The following is a 14,161-nucleotide window of genomic DNA, read 5'->3' as shown; positions in this document are numbered from 1 at the left end:
ACAGCTTGTTCCATCTCATCAAAGCCACCAACAGCAATGTCAAATCATGATCATATTGCATGAAACATTCCATTGTATATTATCCTACACTCTACGGGGCAAGTGGTAGTCACAAGGGGGGTTATAATGCAATTGCAGACCCCCTTCTAAGTCATTCTGTCCAAACCTGACCCAATACATATGAATTATCCTTAGGACTCTTGCACACGACCGTATGGCTTTTTCAGTATTTTGCGTTCCGCAAAAAAACGGATCTGCAAAAAGTACGGATGAATCCGTGTGCATTCCGTTTTTGGCGGAATGGAATAGCTGGCCCCTGATAGAACAGTACTATCCTTGTCCGTTATGCGGACAATAATAGGACATGTTCTATCTTTGAAAAAAAAAAGGAAAAAGAAGGCATACGGAGTACCTTTCGTTTTTTTGCGGATCCATTGAGATGAATGGTTCCGTATACAGTCCTTATACGGAACGCAAAAAACGGAACGTAAACTGAAAAAAAGAAACGTTTGTGTGCAAGAGGCCTTACACCACACCACCAGTTAGACTGGGCTCATGACAGTTTTTACTTTACTAAAACATCATAGCAGCTCCTGTCTGTTTCTTTGGGACTCACTGATGTCATAATGAACCATTCCTCCTCAGTCTTCATCATTTCATTCTTTACTGCAGTACTAAGATGAATGTTGTAATCATTTTTTCATTTAGAAGCTCTGGACACGCCATGTGGCTGGTTTACCCATCTATATCCCCAATGACCCTCCCATTTGACATCAGAGATATTTCCTGCAAGTTTTTTGTATATTTTCTTTCTATCGACAAAGTGTATGAAGAGAATGACCTTGTGTTTTAGGGCGTATTTTTTTTTACATTTTAAGGATATATACAAATATCAGAGTTCCGCTCTTTTATAATACTTACGTGATTTCCTTTGACAAATGTGCAAATAGGCTTGATTCTCTCAGCATGCCGACAGTGGACCTCCAGTGATGGTTCTCTAAAACAGATGTGTTCTTCGGAAGAAACAAAAATGGCATGAATATATATTGTCAGAGAAGGATCAGAGAGCATCCATAATGCAGTCACTATTATGGTTTATGATGTGCTAACTATAGGTTAGTTATTATTCATTTATTATGTATATACTATGTGTAACTGAGTTACACCCAGATCAACCCTACGCTACCAGGCATATAGCCGATGATTATCTAGTGGTAGTATTGTTGCGGAGAAAAATTAACTTTAACAATTATGCAAATTAACTAATGAGTACCAGGAGGCGGGCTTATGTGATTCAAGCACTGCTGCAGCGGCGCCCCTGGTGCTCCATAATGACACCCCTCTGCTTTTTATCACGCCCCTATACCCCCTTCGTGTCCAGAACGTCGCATGCACACAACATCTTCACTTGTCGAGATGGAGCTGAAGATGTTGCGCGCACGCGCCGTTCTGGACACGAGTGCGATCTAGTGCTGTCAATCTAAAGGCAGGGGGTGATGAAAAGCAGAGAGTTGTCACTGGAGCGGTGTTTAAACTGCATAAGCTCACCTTCTGGTGAATTTTCTCCGCAACTATACCACCGACAGACATAAGACAGGTATCTTTTAAACAGCGTCATCAACCTTACCTATATGTCTGGTCGGGTAGGGCGGATCCAGGTGACAGAGCCGCTTTTAGGAAATCACAATCTAAGGCCTCATGCACACGACCGTTGTTTTGGTCCCGCATCCGAGCCGTCGTTTTTGCGGCTCGGATGCGGACCCATTCATTTCAATGGGGCTGCAAAAGATGTGGACAGCACTCGGTGTGCTGTCCGCATCCGTTGCACCGTTCCGTGGCCCCGCAAAAAAAAAAATATAGCATGTCCTATTCTTGTCCGTTTTGCAGACAAGAATAGGCATTTCTACAATGGGCCGCCCATTCCGTTCCGCAAATTGCGGAAGGCACGCGGGCGGCTTCCGTTTTTTTGCAGTTTGCGGTCGTGTGCATGTAGCCTAACAAGTACAATTACTAAACCTTTACATCTCTGCACTTAGCGTCTCCAAATCTATGAAATGATGCCTTCACATCAGGCAACATTTTCATGCTGATAGGTTCTTTTTAATATAGATAATAACTGCTAACGGCGATACACATGGGGATTCCCAAAAACACAGATTTTGTATACATACAGTAAATACTTTTGTTTGGACACATAAAGCTCACATATTGTTACCTGGTACAGGCTGGCAAGATGGTGTTTAGTTTTTATCAAAAATGGCTGGTTTACTCCTGGGTGATCCACATCGTGTGCAGCTGCTGCCAGCAGCCCGAGCATTATGTCCAGAGGAGTTAGGTAGCTGGCAAGCTGTGTGACGTAAGCAGATGATTACTTTCTGCAAGCAGCAGCTAAATGACCTAGTAGTAGCAGTAAAGATTTACAAGAACATAGCAACCTCTGCAGCTAGCTTCTTTAGGAATATTAATGAAGCATCCTTCATGGTATGGCTACACAGCGGCATCTGCCATGACATCCATCCCCTCAAAGAGGCTAATGACATACCTACGTGTCCTATATCTACTGTATATTATATCTAACAGGTCATTGCTCTGTATATTTACTGGAGAAACCTGCAATTGCTATAGGATAGCTATAGCCCTAAACCCAGCCATTTTGCCTCTTTCCTTAACTAACAAAATCATAATATACAGAAAACAAAAGATCCATAAAAATTTTAAGATCTATCAACCTAATTATAATAATTTTTGCACAGCAATTAAATTATAAAATTGAAGTTTTTTTTTTTTGCGCTTATAGAAATACAGGGGCACATTTATTAAGACCAGCATTTTAGACGCCAGACTTAATAACCCCTCAGCTGGCGGTGGATCGCCAAATTTATGTAGAGGCGCAGGCCTCTCCATAACTTCGGCGCATCCACCACTGATTCTATATGGGCAGCACGGTGGCTCAGTGGTTAGCGCTGGGGTCCTAGGTTCGAATCTGACCAAGGTCACCATCTCCATGGAGTTTGTATGTTCTCCATGTGTTTTCGTGGGTTTCCTCCAGATACTCCGGTTTCCTCCCACACTCCAAAGACCTACTGATAGGGACCTTAGATTGTGAGCCCCATTGGGGACAGTTAAATGCTATTGTCAGTAAAGCTGTGGAATATAGCAGCGCTATATACGTGCATATAATAAATAAATATGTAAGACAGCTTCCTTGCTGTCTTACATTGAGACCATTTTCTAAGCCTAAACCAGGTGTAGAAAATGATGAATGAGACGGGCCAGCCCGTTCCCTTCCCCGCCCACATCACAATAACATCACAATTTTTTTAGACTTGGCATGAGCATAGAAGAAGTTGCAGATTGTGGCGCAAATAACCTTTGTGCCCCAATCTGCGGCAGAAATATAGGTGTGTTTCCGGTTAGTAAATGACCCCCTACATTTGTAAGTGATAAATCATGTGCATGTTTTTGATGACTGAAAAAACCCTTCAATGGCAGATTATCTGAGTTCCAGGAAATCATTCTTAAGAAGTATATATGACATGAACTGCATATGCAGTAATATGTAGGCATTATAACTAACCACAGCATTCCATAAAAAACACAGAATATACATACCTTTGGCTCTTTTAGATAGCAGTGCATAGCTTGTGTGACATCTGCAGCATGGGCAGCATTGTGATATGGGTTTTGACTATGGTAGTCTTCCTGAACCATGACTAAAAACAGTTACCAAGTAAACATATGTATTAAACAAAGTCATTCCCATCATAAAGAAAAACACATAACCTATAGCTAAATGCTTCATTACTTTGTGTACTAACATTGTCTAGTCAAATTCTTTAAGAAACGTATGCAAGGTAATGGTAATGACATTGCCACTTTGGAAAAGTGTCGGGAAAGGTGGTAAGCGTGTCTAATTTATCATTTTCCTCACTGGCTTTTGGCGTGGAAAATACCTTAAAAGGGTTTTCCAAGATCTTTTTACTGATGACCTGTCCTCTGGATAGGCCATCAGTATTTGATCATTGGGGGTCCGACACCCAGGACCCCCACTGATCAGCTGTTTGAGAAAGCACGGGTGCTGGCAGTAGCGCTACTGCTTTCTCACAGCTAGGCCATGTGACGTCACATTCATTGGTCACATGGCCTAGATCAGCCCCATTGAAGTGAATGGGACTGAGCTGCGATCCCAAGCACAGCAGCTATACAATGGACGGCGCTGTGCTTGGTGAACTGAAAGGCTGTGGTGCTACTGCCAGTGCCGATGCCTTCTCAAAAAAATGATCAGATACTGACGACTTATCCAGAGGATAGGTCACTAGTCAAAAGATCTTGGAAAAGCCTTTTAAATCTATGTCAGAAAAAAGGCTGGCATAGAGTTAAGTCTCTTGCATGGCCTGCCAACAAAGCGCCAAACTTATGTAGAAGCATGTGAGAGGGACTTGAAACCACAGTGGAAAACGCAGGTCTAAATAAATGTTCCCCTATGTTTTTAACCTATCAATTCTACTGACATATCAGTTTTAGTAGATACTTGTATTTCCCATGAAAAAACAACTGGTTTTCTGAGATCTCTGTACTATGATGCTCCTCTGTTACTCATCCTGGAAATGTATGAATGAATTGAAACGGCAGAGACTGGACAGCATTGTGTAAATGTTTAAGGGCATGCCCTATTGAGTAATTGTAATGTCAATGTATTTATATATCTCCAAGAGGAATAACAAAGGGATGAAAAAATGTCTCGTTTTAAGAAATCATCCCCCCAGAATGACTTGAGGAGAAGTACTAGTATTTACTAAAATAGATATGTCAGGTCTCTGTACAGTTTTAGATCCCTGCATGGGAGGTCACATATTACATACAGCCTGGGTAGACTTACCTAGAAACCTGTGCAATTTCACCATGTCGAGCTGAAAATGATGGATAAGCCCATGTACGTTGAAGAGATGACACAGGAGTGTTACAAGACTGTTACCTGGGGAAGCAGACATGCTTGAGTTAGTTATAAGTAATGGAAAAGGAAGCCTTTTCAGTGGTCCCTAATAAGGATGGCTGGGGGGCTCTTGTTTCTAACTGTAGCCTCTCTTTTGGTCTCCTGAGGTGCAGGATTGTCCAGATTTTTATTGGTGACATTTTCACAATAATACACAACGGCTGTTCTCCGCTCAGGCTGTGGGCTGGTGAATAAGGAAAATACAGGAATGTTGTGAACCACAAAAGCCTTTTCATTCTTCAGTCGGCAGAAAGGTAATAAGGCTACTGATGGTCCTTTATGTTCCTGGCAGAGCAGTGGATCAGTGAGAATCAATAGAAGCAGAAGCTTCAGCTTTCTGAGGATACATCCTGAAAACAGTTTGATACGTATACAGTTTTTCTTTGACATAAACAAGTTTTGAGTTTGTGTGAACTTTTTTGCCCTGCTCAAAAAGTATTATTATTTACCATCTTAAAGGGAATCTGTCACCTATTTTGACCATATAAATCCGTTAACATAGCAATGTGCAATAAAGTACCTTCTTACCTACATGTGTCTTCTTTCTTTTATTCAACTTTTCATTCTTACTAAAAAGCGATTTTTCTGATATGCAAATGAAGTCTCAAGGTGCCATGGGGGGCGTTATTACTCTGCTCTAGTGCCCAGTAACGCCCCCCTGCAGTGCCCAGCCGGCCTCCTAAGAAATAAATGTCCTCCCACAAACTTGCCAAATGGTGCCGCCCCCTCCCCACTACATTATTTAGATCCCCCTTTAAATAACAAGACACCTTCTTCAAGCTAGTTCCATAGTCTTACAGTAAAGAAATCATTCTACAAATGTGGAAACCTTTTTTCCATATATTTGGTTGCCCGCTCCTGACATCTCCCCAAAACTGAATGAAATACTCCATGTATGGGAGAACGCTGTTCTACGCATGCCATGATCGTGACTATTTGGCTGCTTGGTAGCAGCTGCCTGGCACTACATTTCCCACATATATCCATGTAAGTTTTCTCTCTTTAAAAATGACCCATACTTCAACTCAACCGCTCCTCCAACATCTCCTATTTAAGCACCAATGTTATAAAATGCCCTTGCACCTCTGGATATGTCTATGTCTGATTAGCGAATCATTTTTGTGGAGATTGTCCAAGTGATCCCCTGCTGCTAAATGTACACTGGGTCTTCTGTGCATTACTTGAGGCCTGTAGCAAGCATTTCTAAGTAATGCAATTTTAATACTCTACCAATAATTGAGGTAAATAAGTGGCCTGTAAATGATGTGGGTTCATGAGAAGCACATGGTAGATAATTCAGCTTAAGCGCCTGCTCTAAACAATCACCATCTGCTGAAAAAATCAAGCTGATTATATTTTTTGTTACATAATGTTTTATGCTATTTACCATACCTCTTCATGAGGCAGCAACTTTTTGTGTTTTTCACTCCCTGCCTTCCTGGAGCCATAACTTTTTTATTTTTCCATTCACATAGCTGTATGAGGGCTTGTTTTCTGCGGGGTAAGTTGTACTTTCTAATGACACCATTTAATATTATACATTTTATATATATATACACAATGTAGTGGGAAGCTGTAAATAAAAATAAACGCAATTCTGCATAGTTTTATGGGTTTCGTGCCTTATGTAGTAAAATTGACCTGTTCTCTTTATTCTCTGGGTCAGTACCATTACAAAGATACCTCATTTCAATAGTTTTTCTTGTGTTTTAATACTTTAAGGGGTTGTCTCACTTCAGCAAGTGGCATTTATTCTGTAGAGAAAGTTAATACAAGACACTTGCTAATGTATTGTGATTGTCCATATTGCTTCCTTTTCTGGCAAACTCATTTTTCCTTCACATTATACACTGCTCTTTTCCACAGTTACGACCACCTTGCAATCCAGCATCGGTGGCCGTGCTTGCACACTATAGAAAAAAGCGCCAGCCTCTCTGGTGACTGAGACCATAAGAGCTCACATAGGCTGGTGCTTTTTCCTATAGTGTGCAAGCACAGCAACACTGCTGGATTGCATTACAATACATTAGTAAGTGCCTTGTATTAACTTTTTGTACATGATAAATGTCATTTGCTGAAGTGAGACAACCCTTTGAAATAAAAACTTGGGAAATTTTCTTTTTCTTTTCATCACCATATGTTGCCACCCCCATAACATTTTATACTTATGTCTACAGAGCTGTGTGAGGGCTCATTATTTGTTGGCTGATCTGTAGTTCTCAGTGATACCATTTTGGAGTGTGTATGACTTTTTTATCACTTTTCATTCAATTTGTATGGGGAGGTGAAGTGACGAAAAAACATTGAAATGAGCATTTTCATTTTTTTTCCTTCACAGTGTTCACCATATGGGATAAATTAAAAATTATATTTTAATAGTTCAGTCACTTTGGGATGTGACGGTGCAAATGATCTTAATTTTTTATATTGTTTATTTTTATTCTGGGGAAAGGGAGATTTTTTTTCCTTTTTTTTAGTTTTAAAAACATATTTTTTCCTTTTTTTTTACAGATATTGTGAAGGGGTTAAAGGTAATCTGTCACCAGCAACCTCACTATCCACCTATAGTCAGTTGTATAGACATATTGCTGTAGTTCTCCTGTTTTTCTTTTGCTGATCTGAGACTTTGTTACCGAGTTATGATACTTTTTCTTAATATGCAAATTATGCCTTTGGTGCAATGAGGGCATCACCACTGCTCTCTTTGCACCCGAACTCTGCTCCTTTTTCTGCCCAGCCCCTCCCTTGCTGCTTTGATTGACAGGGCCAGGAAGTGGCAAAGCAGTGAGGCAGGGGCTGGTCATAGAAATGAGTGGAGCTTGGGTGCAAGAAGATCAATGTTGACGCCTTCATTGCACCAAAGGCCTAAGTTCCATATTAAGAAAAAGTATCATAACTCAGGAACGGAGCCTCAGATCATCAAAAGAGAAGCAGAGTTTTTATCAGTAGAACTACAGCTATGTGTCTTTACAAACAGTTGGATAGGGAGGTCACTGGTGACAGATTCCCTTTAAGTCAGGATTGTGATCATCATTGTGAGGCTACCTGTACATGTTCAGGTTTTGATAAGGATGCCACTTGGAAGGTAAAACCAGGTGTGGATCGTAACGGGAGATGCACTATAAAGGGCAGGTTCTACTTTTAGCTTCAAGACTATATTATAAAACCTGATCGCCTTAATGCTGTGTGCAGGGTTCATCTCTCTATGACCACCTGGTTGGACAAGATCTTACACATCATGGTGGTAAACACCTACGAAGCTGGAATCGAGATGGGAAAGTTGTCCCATGATCATCTATATTGGCAATATGACTGCCAACCAATGTTATAGAAATGTCCATGACTACTAAGACCCGTGATGAATAAAACATAAGACGTGTCCAATGAGTGGCAGAAATTCAGCTATCCGTACTGCTGTGCATGTGATGTAAGAGAACGTTACAAGCATGTGTGTGTCATACAAACCCTGCTTACCATTTGTCAGGCGGTCAAAGAGGAAAATGTCAAAATTCCACATCCCCACTTTAGATAACATATGCTGTTAATAAAACAAAGAATTCTGTTAGCTTAATTGTTTAGTTAATATACTGTACATGTCAGAATATATAAACTCCTCTACAATGCCTGTACAATGAGTCAACTGTAAGATGTGAAGCTGGGACGGCCTGATGTCACCACACCACAACCAAGGCATTCACCTTTCTGCAAGCATGCTTCACCACTGAATGATGGGAGTTGTTCATAGGCTGATATCTTTCAATATCTTGTCTATCTTTGCTGAACAGAAGATGGGAGGAGTAGTATTTATAGCAGGCACAGTTCTGAGGTATATCTTTTCCCAAAAGCAGTGTAACAGCAATGATGGTAGTAATCCTCCCTGAGTCTCACTTTAAGTACACTTTGTCATCTTCCCAAATAACCACAGGCATGCAATTACCTTCTCATTAACTCTTTCTGCAATTCCCAGGCTACGGGGTGCAGACCTTAACTCTGGCGGACCAGTCTGTCTGCCAGAATGTGGTGGGTGTCAAAGCAATATACAGTACCCTCTCCCCAAGCAGAGAAGTCTTATTACCATAAATGTGTGGTATCTTACTGGTTTTCTAGCAAATCCTTTTTTGTGGTCCTCAACCATCAGAAAAATGTCCGTTCTCTTTCTCCTAGGGGTATCCTCTCAGTTAACCTGATCTCTGGCAGTTTTTCAGCCTCAGGGATGAAGATTCCCTGGACCAGGCTCCTCTCAAGGTCTACTTCTCAGGCGCTCACACATGCTCGTGCTGTCTCTAGCTTTGATGACTAGAAACTCACTAACCAGAGAGCGGGACCAGCTTGACACCCTGAAACTAATCATTGCCCATACATAACCATTTGGGATATACATAGTACACAAGGAACTAAATACTTTAACAATACATCACAACAGTTAACTCTTTAGCATATTAAATTAACCCTTTGCAGTAATCCACTGGGTGACTACACAAGCAAAATTTACCACAACTATTATTAAATGGATTATCTAAGAGTGAATAACCCCCCTACAGTGCCCAGTCCCGCCATATTGACAATACTTACCTGGTCCCCGATGCCAGTTTGCTCCCGGATCACATCTCCCCGGCCTGCATAAATGAACATCCGTCGACGGAGGAAGTGCAGACAATAGCAGGCTGCGGGGGTGACCTGCCCCCTTGCATCAAATGGAGCGTTCTGGGAGGAAACCAGCATCAGGGACCAAATAAGTATTGTCACTATGGCGGGTCCGGGCACTGTAGGGAGGGGTTCTTCACTCTTGGATAACTCCTTTAATTACTCAAGAGGTAACACATTTAAAGTGTCATTGAAGTTTTAAAAACTTTTGATATGTCACAGGGGCATAAAATAGGTTTTGATCGGTAGGTGTCTGAATGCTGAGATGTCCACCGATGACTACAACGAGCAGACAGAAGCGCTCACATAGTGCGCTCTCTCCTCGCTGCAGGAGATGGGCTCAAAAGAAAGTCTATGCACCTGTCTTGACTCCATCTTCTGCAGCAAGGAGGGCTCCTGTCCGTGCCTGCTTTGCTTAGCTAAAAGCTGACATGCAAGACTCTTAGCTTAGAGAAGCAGGCACAGGCAGGAGCCGCTCTGCTCAGCTAATCCTGGCATAGCACATGGTTACAGGGTACCTAAGTGCTATGCCAGCATTTAGTAATTCTCCGGGATGCACAGGCAGGAGCAGCAATGTGCGCTCCTTCCCAAACTCCGTTCTCTGAGGCCCCATAGAAAAACTGTCTAGCCCGTACTCCATACACCACTGAGAAGTCAGTGGTGAACAAAAAAGTGGATTTTAAGCGCACAGGTATTGGTGCGTTTTAGGGGGGATATCTTTATAAAAAATTCAAAAAGCATTAATAAAACAAAAAGTATTATGGCATTAGGGACATTTTTACAAAAAGTTCATAAAAATGTAGTTACTCTTTAAATAGTAGATGTAATCTTTGGAATATGTAATATACTAGTCAAGACCAAAGTTTTTGCAAAAAAACAAGTGACCATTTATGTTGTATGCAGAAGAGCTTCGTGTACATCCTCTATGTTTCCAAGGAATTCTTTGTTAGCACTGTGTGTACTTTGTGTGTGCATTTATGCTTACCCGTGCCTGGCCAAGATAGTCTTCATCCAATAAGTGCAGTGAAGCTTGTGGCACAATTCCACGCAGAAGCCTTGATGCATGAAAATATCTCTGAAAGCTCAAGAGTCTCTTTACTTTTTTCTTTGTGCCAATTTCTCCTGAGTGTGCTGTATCTGCAACAACACAAACCCCATCCTAATAAACAAAAGTGCGAGAAGAGAGGTGACCTTATTCCTGATATATTTGTACCTCGCACATTAACACCTCTATTGATAGGTGTTACTTCAAAGGCAATTCTGAAAGAAACAGCTCAGAAAAAAAGGAAACATAATGAAAAGAGCTTCAGGGATGTAGCCATGAGGGGTTCACCAGTAGCAGTCATATTCAAACCCTGGTGCCTGAGGAAGCCAAGAGGCCACTTAGGTCTCTTTAACCTCTTCAGGACCCTGCCATTTTTCACCTTCAGGACCCAGCCTAATTTTGCAAAATCTGACGTGTCACTTTATGTGGTAATAACTTTAAAACGCTTTTACTTATCCAGGCCCTTCTGAGACTGTTTTCTCGTCACATATTGTAATTCATGACAGTGGCAAAACTGAGTCAAAATATCTCATTTTTATTTATACAAAAATACCAAATTTATCGAAAAATTAGAAAAATTAGCAAATTAGCAAATTTCAATTTCTCTACTTTTATAATAGATCGTAATACCTCCAACATTAGTTATTACTTTACATTCCCCATATGTCTACTTCATGTTTGGATCATTTTGAAAATTACATTTTATTTTTTTGGGACTTAGAAGGCTTAGCAGTTTAGAAGCAAATCTTAAATTTTTTAAGAAAATTTCCAAAACCCAATTTTTTTCTGGGGCTATTTTCACTTTTTTGGCAGATTTTCCATTTTAATCCATTTTTTCCAGTAGCAAAGCAAGGGTTAACAGTCAAACAAAACTCAATATTTATTGCCCTGATTCGGTAGTTTACAGAAACACCCCATAAGTGGTCGTAAACTGCTGTACGGGCACACGGCAGGGTGCAGAAGGAAAGGAAAGCCATATGGTTTTTGAAGATGACGGTTTGATTGGCACTATTTTGGGGTGCATATGACTTTTTGATCGCTTGCTATTACACTTTTTGTGATGTAAGGTGATTTTTTTACACAATTATTATAATTTTTTTACGGTGTTCACCTGAGGGGTTAGGTCATGTGGTAATTTTATAGAGCAGGTTGTTACAGACGCGGCGATACCTAATTTGTCTACATTTTTTATTTTTTTTACATTTAGCACAATAAAAGCATTTTTGAAACAAAAAATCATGTTTTAGTTTCTCCATAGTCTGAGAGCCATATTTTTTTTTATTTTTTGGGCGATTGTCTTAGGTAGGAGTTCATTTTTTGTGGGATGAGGTGACAGTTATTATTATTATTATTTATTATTAAAGCGCCATTCATTCCATAGCGCTGTACATATGATAAGGGGTGCACATACATAATACAGACAATTGCACTAATCATAAACAAGATGAGTTACAAACTGGTACAGAAGGAGAGAGGGCCCTGCCCGTGAGGGCTTACAATCTACATGGTATGGGAGAAGGACACAGTAGGTGCGGGTTAAGTTGGTCATGGCGGTATAGAGGCAGCAGGGTCACTGGTTGTAGGCTTGTCTGAAGAGGTGGGTTTTCAGGTTTCTTTTGAAGGATTCCACTGTAGGTGAGAGTCTGATATGTTGGGGTAGCGAGTTCCAGAGTATGGGGGATGCACGGGAGAAATCTTGGAGACGATTGTGGGAAGAGGCGATAAGAGGAGAGGAGAGAAAGAGGTCTTGTGAGGATCAGAGAGTGCGTGTGGGGGTGTATCGGGAAAGTAGCTCAGAGATGTAGGGAGGGGACAGATTATGGACGGCCTTGTATGTGTTTGTTAGTACTTTGAAGTGGATTCGTTGGGCAATGGGGAGCCAGTGAAGGGATTGGCAGAGGGGAGAGGCAGAGGAGTAATAGGGTGAGAGGTGGATTAGTCGGGCAGCAGAGTTGAGGATAGATTGGAGGGGTGCGAGAGTGCTAGATGGAAGGCCACAGAGGAGAATGTTGCAGTAGTCTAGGCGGGAGATAATGAGGGCATGTACAAGCATTTTCGCAGATTCAGGAAGGAAAGGAAAGCACGGGTGCGGGAGATGTTTTTGAGTTGGAGGCGGCAGGTGGTGGAAAGGGCTTGGGTGTGCGGTCGGAAGGAAAGGGCAGAATCTAAGGTCACTCCAAGGCAGCAGGCTTTGTTGACCGGGGAGAGTGTGCAGCCATTGATCATGATAGATAGGTCTGTTGGGGGGGTTGAACAAGATGGGGGAAAGATTATGAATTCTGTCTTATAGATGTTAGGTTTAAGAAAGCGAGAGGCGAAGAAGGATGATCTAGAAGATAGACATTGTGGGATTCTTGATAGTAAGGTGGTGATGTCTGGACCAGAGAGGTAGATTTGTGTGTCGTCAGCGTAGGAGTGATAATGAAAGCCATGGGACTCTATGAGCTGTCCCAGGCCAAAAGTGTAGATTGAGAAGAGCAGGGGTCCTAGGACAGAGCCTTGCGGGACACCAACAGAGAGGGAATGAGACGAGGAGGTGGTGCGGGAGTGGGAGACGCTAAACATCCGGTCTGTGAGGTATGATGTGATCCAGGAGAGGGCCAGTAGGTCATTGATGACTTTGGTAAGGGCAGTCTCGGTCGAGTGGTGGGTTTCGGAAGCCAGATTGTAGGCGGTCAAAGAGGGAGCAGGAGGAGAGGTGGGAGGACAGTTCTGAATGGACATGTTGTTCAAGTAGCTTTGAGGCGTACGGAAGAAGTGATATGGGGTGATAACTGGACAAGGAAGATGGGTCAAGTGAAGGCTTTTTGAGGATGGGTGTAATGGTAGCATGTTTAAAAGCAGAGGGGAAGACACCAGAGTTTAGTGATAGATTGAAGAGATGAGTTAGGGCTGGGATAAACACTGCATTGAGGTTAGGGATGAGGTGGGATGGGATTGGGTCAAGTGCACAGGTGGTCAGATGAGATTTGGACAGTTAGATTGGTACCATTCTGGGGGGCATTTTTGATCGCTTGCTATTACACTTTTTGTGATGTAAGATGACAAAAAATTGATTTGTTTTACACAGTTTTTTTTACGGTGTTCACTTGAGCGGTTAGGTCATGTGACCGCGACATGTGAAAGGGTTAATTCGCCGGCATCACCGCATACAGCGATGCCGGCGGATGTAGCAGTAACAGCCTGGCCCGTGCTGCGGATCGGGCGGGTGAAGCTCCTGCACCTGACCAATCACATCACGTACATGTACGTGAGAATGCGGTAAGGCACCACAGTCCCCCACGTACATGTACGTGAAAATGCGGGAAGGGGTTAACATCAGTGAATCGCAGAAATGTGCTGTCCATGGTCTCCACAGACAGCACGTATACCAACTGACTTTAATATATGCATTTAAACATCAGTGATTTCCCACGGACCATGGGGTCGTGTTGACACCACGGAAGCATGCTCTATTTTTGTCAGTGATTACGGATTGT

At 42.0% G+C, this 14,161-nt stretch overlaps 1 protein-coding gene across 2 annotated transcripts in view; it reads right to left on the bottom strand.

The window, feature by feature from the left end:
* The window catches only part of PDE7B (phosphodiesterase 7B), a 362,595-nt gene that overhangs the window by 7,204 nt on the left and 341,230 nt on the right, over positions 1–14,161 (bottom strand). For both annotated transcript variants that reach the window (XM_044290083.1, XM_044290082.1), the window contains 6 exons: positions 10,623–10,774; positions 8,468–8,531; positions 4,880–4,975; positions 3,613–3,713; positions 2,216–2,347; positions 922–1,013 (listed from right to left, as the gene is read on the bottom strand). In XM_044290083.1, the coding sequence (XP_044146018.1) occupies positions 922–1,013; positions 2,216–2,347; positions 3,613–3,713; positions 4,880–4,975; positions 8,468–8,531; positions 10,623–10,774 (637 nt within the window). The remainder of the gene's footprint in view (positions 1–921; positions 1,014–2,215; positions 2,348–3,612; positions 3,714–4,879; positions 4,976–8,467; positions 8,532–10,622; positions 10,775–14,161) is intronic.

Source organism: Bufo gargarizans, chromosome 4, assembly GCF_014858855.1.
Source record: "Bufo gargarizans isolate SCDJY-AF-19 chromosome 4, ASM1485885v1, whole genome shotgun sequence".
NCBI classification, from domain to species: Eukaryota; Metazoa; Chordata; class Amphibia; order Anura; family Bufonidae; genus Bufo; species Bufo gargarizans.
This window is presented reverse-complemented; position numbering and strand designations above follow the sequence as displayed.